This window comes from Thamnophis elegans, chromosome 7, assembly GCF_009769535.1.
Source record: "Thamnophis elegans isolate rThaEle1 chromosome 7, rThaEle1.pri, whole genome shotgun sequence".
Taxonomy (NCBI): domain Eukaryota; kingdom Metazoa; phylum Chordata; class Lepidosauria; order Squamata; family Colubridae; genus Thamnophis; species Thamnophis elegans.
In genome coordinates this window covers 11,607,229-11,615,944 of record NC_045547.1, presented here as the reverse complement: position 1 = coordinate 11,615,944, position 8,716 = coordinate 11,607,229, and the positions used below count along the sequence as shown (strand labels likewise).

Below are 8,716 nucleotides of genomic sequence, written 5' to 3'. Positions count from 1 at the left end.
AGATAAGAGGTGAAGGCCCCTGAAAATGATGGATCATTATAGTTGCTGCAATGCCTGTGTGAATGAAATAATGACCAAATAAAACAACAGTTGTGTAGTACATTTCAAGTGATCTCTTTGATTTATTGCCTGATAGTTCATGAAAACATGCAGTCCTTCACAATAAACACTATCCAGGTCAGTGGTGTCTAGGATAGTATTTCTACTTCGTTCCTTTCTTTGAACATAAAGCAAAATATCAAGATTGTTTACAGAATAGCAGTAGACTTAGCAATAGCAGTAGACTTATATACCGCTTCATAGGGCTTTCAGCCCTCTCTAAGCGGTTTACAGAGAGTCAGCATATTGCCCCCAACAATCTGGGTCCTCATTTTACCCACCTCGGAAGGATGGAAGGCTGAGTCAACCCTGAGCCGGTGAGATTTGAACCGCTGAACTGCTGATCTAGCAGTAGCCTGCAGTGCTGCATTTAACCACTGCGCCACCTTGGCTCCTGAAGACAGGAGCTTCAAAGAAGACAGGAGCTTCTTTGACCTGGTGTTATAGATAAAGGTGAGTCTTTATTTACATCATAATAAAATAGAGAAAATTACCAATATTAACATCATTCATTTCTTAAGAAAAACAGGAGTAAAAAAAATTAAAAATCCCTATATTGATAATAACTTTATTAAACACACTTGAGGTGTCAGCTTTGAATATGACCTAATAATGTTACTGTTCTGAATGGATTTTGAAAATAGAGAATGCCAATCAGTGAAATGTGATAAAAACAGCTAATTCAAATAGGCAGTAAAATTAAAACAATTCCAAATTAAAACATTAATAAGAAATTCCTATGGGGGAAAAAATATCACATCTTCACTTATCAACTGTTCTACCATTTCAAACAACTGAATACCTACAGTAGGGGTGTCAAACTCAATTTCATTGAGGGTCGTATCAGGGTTGTGTTTGACCTCAGAGAGGCGGGGGGCATGGTCAGGGTGGGCATGGCCAGCTGGATGTCACTCATTGAGGCTTCCTTTTCGGCTGCGAGGGCCTCCTGCAACCCTCTGCCAGTGAAAATGGAGCTTGGGAAGGCCACATGTGGCCTGCCCAGGCTCCGTTTTTGCTGGCAGAGGCACTGCAGGCCGGTCCGCTGATTCCAGGGAGGGCCACAGGCCAAATCTAAGGACCCCACAGACCAAATCCAGCCCACAGGCGCTGAGTTTGACACCCCTGGCCTAGAGCCTCAAATTACAATTTCCTTCGGATTCAGGAATCATTAAAAATACATTGTTAGGGAATATTTGATGTGTATGTTTTTTATTAAGGTATAGGATGCTTTGGAGTACTTTGGAATTCTGTACCAAAGTTCATCAGGGAGGTTGTCTTCTGATATCTCCTTGCTGACCAGCAAAAACGTCTTTATTTTACCTGATTTTTGATTGAATTTAAGGCATGCTAGATGTTTCAGTTATTTTTATATAATGCTAAAAATTATATGAGAATTGTTTTTAGCTGCAAATTAATTACTTTCGGGTTTTTTTGTCTGCCACATCCAGTGCTGGCTATTAGCAGAAAGCTCAGTAACAAATTACATAAGTAAATGCAATTCATGGACATTTAGGATGGGGCATAAATTTTAGAATTTAAATCCTAAGGTTTCAAAATCAAATCTTTGAAATTGGCTTCTTTGCCATAACGTCCTGTTCAACTAAAACAGAAGATGCCCAATGGTTACCATATTGATCAATGAATGATATAGACCTGATGCTTAGAGCACTACCAGATTAAATAAGTAGTGTCTAACTTGCCAGTTGTTCAAGACAAACATACAAAGGAGGACAAGGGATATGTTTATAAGATCAAAGTAGCAATGTACGATAAGTAGGAACTGTATTTGCTGTTGTTAAAATATGTATGGAAATGACAAAGCCAGGAAGGTCACTGTGGCCAATGTTTTAATATTTATTTAATAAAAAATTAATTTAAAAAGGATTTTTATGCATTAAATAATATTTTTTGCACATAGGAGCACTTGAACATCTATCATCTTATTTTTTCAGTAAGAATTGGGTCATTGTAACACATTAAAAATATTTCATGATTTATCATAGAAAGTAGTGGGACATTTGACTTATTAATATAGTTGGATGAACAATATTATATTTGCTAATTGTTTGCCTTGGAGAATATGTATGTGAGGAACACCACTGAGTGCAGAGATATTGTAACGAATTTTTCATGGCCCATTGTCATTTAGTTATCTTCATGGAATTACTACTATTCTATTTGCAAATGGTTCTCATTAGCTTCAACATTAAAAAGCCATCTGTATGTATTTTGCAGCATGAAATTTCAAAGGTAGCAAGGTTTCTCGAGAGGACTATTTCTGAATAGATGGAGTTAAGCCAAACTCAGTTCATCTCTAGCCAGCGCATCGGGGCAAAGAAAATGTTCAGTATTATGGAACAACAACACTTCTGAAAATGGAATAATTGTGTTTGATCAGAACCAATGTTCTTTTACTCCTCAGTAAATATATAGATTTGCTATACCTGAAAACTATTTCTATTATAGGCTAGTCCTCGATTTACGAAGGCAGTTGGGGCTGGAGTTTCAGTTGCTAAGCAATGAGGATGTAAACCGTGACATCACTTAGCAATGGCAATCTCTGCAGACCTGATTGCTGTTTTTAACCCAAATAGAGTGGTCATTAAGTGAGGAAACTTCCTGCCAGCTCTCCACAACCAAAATCAGTAGGGAAGCTGCCAGGAAATTTTAAGCCACAGGCTGGCAGACTGCCATGTGCATAAGGGTTACATCAGGTCTAACGTGTGCTCTTGTTTCTGCTCCAGGCCTGTGATCACTTGAGACAAGGTCACGGAAGTCATCAAGTGCAAAACTGCCTCCAAACCCACCCTTATAAAAGAAAGATAAAACTTACATTGAGCATCATCAAGCAGCTTGAACAGGGATGTATTTGTGCTGGAAGGACAATGCAACAGCTTTAGACCATCGTTAACTGAGGACTACCTGTGTTGGTTTTTGTTCCTACCACTGTAATTTGATAGATTCCTATATTACAAGCCACAGCTGTTGAGAAACACAATTCCTTATCACCTAAAACACTTTTTGTGCATCTTTGGATTGTAGCCATATTGCAGTATTATAACTATGATGTTGCTCTGTAAATGGCATTTTCTTCAAAAGATGCAAAACACCAAGTATGTCTGGGACTCAGTGCAGAAAATGGCTCCCCCTGCCCCCGGGAAAACACAGTAGTTTCAAGGCAAACAAATCTGACTTAAATAGCTCACAACTTAAAAGGCTATTGGAGCTGAAGGGTAATTGTAATGAAGAGAAAAATAAAGATAAAAAAAGAATATTTTTGTCATGAGAGAACTGGAGAGACGTTGCTGTCACGCCAGTTCACTCTTGAAATTAATTAAAGTCTTCCTGAGAAAAGCTAGTTGAGCATTAATAAGCCTCAAGAGAGCTAATGAAGTCATGAACTGTTTATGGTACTATAGGGGAAAAAACACATTTGCTGTGAGCAAATATCACAAAGAGACCAACGTTTTGATAGTAAACTGCCTAGAATGAAGCTTTCTAAGCAAGTTCTTGCTAGTAGTCATCATTCTCATTCATTTTGAGCCTCTGAATTATTTGCTTTTCTATATTCTTTCATCTTGTTTCCCACCCATCTAACAGAATATTTTCCCCCTGAATCTCATGAAGGACGTTTCTCAATTTTCCCCAAATCTCACATTCAATTCTTCTGTATTCACTATTCACAGGAATATAGCAATAGCAACAGCACTTTTTATATACCACTTTACAGTGCTTTACAGCCCTCTCTAAGCAGTTTAGAATCTATATTGCCCCCAAGAATTTGGGTTCACATTTTACCCACCTCTGAAGGAGGGAAGGCTGAGCCAACCTTTAGCCTGGTGAGATATGAACTCCCAAATTACAGGCAGCCGGCAGGCAGCAGAAGTAGCCTGCAGTACTGCACTCTAACCACTGTGCTATCAAGGATCATATATAACATGCAACTATCACTAACCAAAGGATTCCTATTTTCATACAATCCCACAACTATATGTATTTTAGCCCTTTCATTTATAATTCAACTTTCATCTTCATTTTCCAACAGGTATTCATAAATTTGACATTTATTTATATGCTTAACCTTTCTCAAAATTTGAGATACTTGTCATATCAAATTTTTTAATTACTTTGATCCATGGTGCTTTTCATTTACTCCACTTTCATTCAAATTCCCAATCTTTCAGATATCTATGATTGTCATTAGATGACAGCCATGTTAGCAATAAATTATGAGAAAATGAAAAAAAAAATAGACAGTAACGTCAACACACAAATGCTGCTATTTTGGATTTGTGTACCAGCACCATAGCATTTGACAGTATAGTAGAGTTGGAAGTAACCACAAAAGTTATCTAACCCAAACTCCTGTTGAGTACAGGATCTATAGTACTAGAACATCTCCAATAGAAGACCATGCAGCCTCAATGTGGAAACTTCTAGCAGAGGATAATTAACTATGTCATATTGTAGCCTCTTCCATTAGTTGACAGCTGGAAGCTCATAATGATAGGGAGTTCCTCCTGTTGTCTAACCTGAACCTCCTTCCTTATACCTTAATTTATTACCGTAGTTCTGTATTGAATGTCATAGTTTGCCACCTCCCCCATTCTGTTGCAGAATCTCATGCCATATGGGCCTACGTTTTATCTCTGTTGCTTATCATGGCTTTGGCTTTGGGTAATCAAGGTTGTCATGTAACACTTTGGAGTAAGACAGAAAAAGTGCAGATTGCAAACTGTAGTTGTAGCTATACCATATGCAGCTTTTCCTGTTCAGTTTTGGTACATTTTGGACAATAAAAACAGCCAAAGCCTAGTTATATATCAAGCCTGTTCGTGATATTTTATCAAAATTAGGATCTGTAATCCAGGGACCAGTTTACAAGCCAAAATATTATCACTTGTATTCTATCATCTATGATGTATATACATTGTTCTGTTACGCATTCAAGATATATCTGGGGATAGATACGTAGAAAACAATCTTTATTAAGTGACTGAATTTAAAACATAAGATATACAATTTGATCATTGCTTTTGATTTAATGCAAACAATTTATAGAGACTAAATTTTAGCAGCGATTAGTCATGATAACCAAATAAGGCTGAATGCATTTATGTATTATATTTATAGAACTTAATTGATTTAAGGAATTAATTGAATGCTAAATTGCAAGGGCAAATATCAAGGAAACCTTTCTTCTTTTTAGTACATCTGAAAAATATCCATCTATTAGAAATACAACAGAGGGATTTTATTCTTACTCAACAAGGTATATTTTATGGGAGTTTAATACATACAGAGTAAAATTAATTCAGGAAGAAACATTGTAACACCAAATGCTTAACATAATTAAGCCACTGAATATTTATTGTGGAATAGGCATAAATCTTAACATACATTATTTCTTGGGTACCAAGCATGTACAAAGAGAGAAGCAGGACGTAAGCTGACACCAAGGTTGGAAAAAAGTGGAATGTGACGATAACCTGCAATATGACACCAACCAATTAATGTATTGTATACAGTGAAAAATACACAATAATACATATATGACGGTTGCATCTTGTAAAGTATTAGTGTGAAATTCATTCCTCAAAGAATCAGAAACATCAAAATCAGTACAAAAACTTGATTCTATCAAAGTTGTATTTTAGTACAACTCCTTATTGGCTGCAGTGTAAGAGAATGACTCTCATTCATTTAATAGGAAAAACAAAATAATGCAATTTCAGGTACATTAATACAGAAATTTGCACAATTATTTCTGTTGACTGAATTTGTTCATTTGTCAAAGAATGTTTCACACAGTCCTGCTCAGAAGTCATGTCACCCATAAATAGCAACTGTGAAAATCTACTCTTTATTAATGATAGAAATACTTCAAATACAAGTATAAAGACTGGAATTTTCTTCTTACTTTCAAAGGTCTTGTAATGGATTTTGCAATGCAATATAGTTAAATACAGTACATGTAGAGGTTTAACATGTGCAGTAGCTATTACAAAAATGTAGCAATTATAGACAACCTTTGGAAGGAGATTTGATGATTTCAATGTGCTCTACACAGTGGTGGGATTCAATTTTTTTACTAATGGTTCTGTGGGTGTGGCTTTATGGGTATGGCATGGCTTGATGGGCATGGCAGGGGAAGGATACTGTAAAATCTCCATTCCTTCCCCACTCCAAGGAAAGGTTACTGCAAAATCCCCATTGCCTCCCAATCAGCTGGGACTCGCGAGGCAGAGAATAGATGGGGGTGGGGCCAGTCAGAGGTGGTATTTACTGGTTCTCTGAACTACTCAAAATTTCTGCTTCCGGTTCTCCAAAACTGGTCAGAACCTGCTGAATATCTCTGTTCTGCATAAGAAAGGTCGTCAAATTAATCTATGAAAACTTTTTGCAGGACTAGATCCTTAGGGATTCATTCTAGGCACTATGAGAAATCTCTGACTTGATATAGGGCAAATTCCACCATTAAGCAAAAGTCTTCATCCCATGTTTCTCATTGAGATCTTTGAACATCTGGTTCAGACTCACTTTATGTAGTTCTGAAAGTTCCTTCTCCTGATCCATGATTTCAGAGATTATCCCATTTCAAAATGTCCATAAGCAAAAGCAATACTGAAAAAGGAAAGCAGTAAACATACTGCCCCTAAAAATAACCAAGCAACCTTGGGAGACACACTATTGACTACTGATATCATGGGAATCAAAATGAAAATAATCAGCTGCTGGCTGTTCAAAAAAGAATCTCCAAACAGTGGAGTTCTCAATGCTCTCTAAACTTGGTAGTTTGCTTCAGACACTTCATTACCCATTTCAGTAAGCAAACAATCAAGCTTAGAGACTCCATAGTTTAGATAGATAGATAGATAGATAGGGAGGGAGGAGAGAGAGAAGAGAGAGTAGAGGGAGGGAGGAGAGAGAGAGATAGAGAGAGAGCAGGAGAGGGAGGAGGAGAGAGAGAGGAGAGAGAGAGAGGAGAGAGAGAGATAGAGAGAGAGAGAGAGAGCAGTATGTGGAAGTGTGCAGTAACATTCCTGTTATTAACATAAAGTTTGTAGCTTCCAGAAATTGAAAAAGATTATACATGAACACTAGCATGTTAATTTACGTAAAAGAGAAAACTGCCCAGCCCATAACTCTAATATTTGAAAATTTTAAAAAATGTAAGTTGACCCACCATTTAATCATACAATGTCATAAAGTAAGGGAAGAATAGTTATTTGAACAGTTCTGGAATCAACAATAATAGAAACAATATTACAATGTCTTGAATGATATGCCTCACATAGTAATCAAAAGAAATGTTATGATAAAAAAGTAGAGAATTGGAACACTTTCTATACACAAAAACAATCAGTGTAATACCTCTATTTATGCTTAAAAGTGGCAATGTATATTGACCAAGGAAATTATTGGAAGCAAGAGAAAACTGATCTTCTACAACAAAACGAACTAAGGCAAGCTCTGGAACACGGATATGAAATGTGAATGTTTGATTCCACCTAGGACACAAAGCTGAAATAAAAAAAGCAATATCAGACAAACAATTTATCTAAAACACTTTATCTTCTGATTGTTAGTCATTATTTCTTCTCAATTCCTTTTTCTGGTTATTTCAAGTGACTACAAGAATAGAAAATTGAATGATTCACAAAATGAACAAGAAATATATTATTAATTATGCTTACACCTTTGGTCATAATGAAATCAGGATGAATACAATCTCATCTATTCTCTTTAAAAGATATGGTGTTCACATGAAGATCTCAAATTAATGTCACCTTTGCAGTGGCTATCACCTTACTGCAATTCTGCTGAAAACCTCTCACAGTTCTAAAATATACATTCTGTTGATAGGAAAATAAACTGTGTTTAATATATATATTAACAATTTCTGCAATTCTACTAATCTCCACTCTGTCTTATGCAGGGGTATCAAACTCAATGCCAGATCTGGTCTGGGGGATGCTTAGATCTGGCCCATGGGGCTGCCCTGGAAACAGTGAAGGACCGGCCTGCAGTGCCTCTGCCAGAAAAAACAGCGCTCGGGAAAGTTGCGGGCAGCCCTCCTGAGTTTTTTTACTGGCAGAGGATTGCAGGAGACCGTCACAGCTGAAAACGGAGCTCAGGAGTCCGTTTTTGCTGGCAGAGTCCTTGGGACACCACAGGCCCTGACATGAATGACATCGACCTGGTCCTGTCCTCCCTGGCCCCCTGAGGTCAAACACAACCCAGATGCGGCCTTCAATTAAATCAAATTTGACTACCCCTGGTCTTATGGATTGTCTACTCATATATCTTTAATGAAAAGTATACAGCCATGGGCACCTGTAGCAACTTTTCTAAAGTACAACAGGAAGGCAGGGCTTGTCAAGATGACATTGAGAAACCCCAATACACTAAGGATGTTTGTGATGAAGGAAACTCATTGATTTGCCTCTTGATAAGGGAATTATGTTAAGACGTGTAAAATTCCAAGATTATTAAAGACAGTATGCTATACTTTGCCAAATTCTATACCATTCAGATGAGTTAAAATTCTGGGAAATTGTAGATTCAAAGTATCTGGAAGCTATCAGGCTACAGAACGCTGCCCGACAGAATCAGT

The 8,716-nt window shown here is 37.1% G+C and overlaps 1 protein-coding gene across 1 annotated transcript in view; it reads right to left on the bottom strand.

The window, feature by feature from the left end:
* Nucleotides 1-3,407: 3,407 nt before the first annotated feature.
* Nucleotides 3,408-8,716, bottom strand: part of LOC116511224 (1-phosphatidylinositol 4,5-bisphosphate phosphodiesterase zeta-1-like) — a 54,811-nt gene continuing 49,502 nt past the window's right edge. Inside the window, exons 13-15 of the mRNA XM_032221094.1 lie at nt 7,474-7,623; nt 5,500-5,588; nt 3,408-3,512 (exon numbers count right to left, since the gene is read on the bottom strand). Coding sequence (XP_032076985.1) covers nt 3,408-3,512; nt 5,500-5,588; nt 7,474-7,623 — 344 coding nt within the window. The remainder of the gene's footprint in view (nt 3,513-5,499; nt 5,589-7,473; nt 7,624-8,716) is intronic.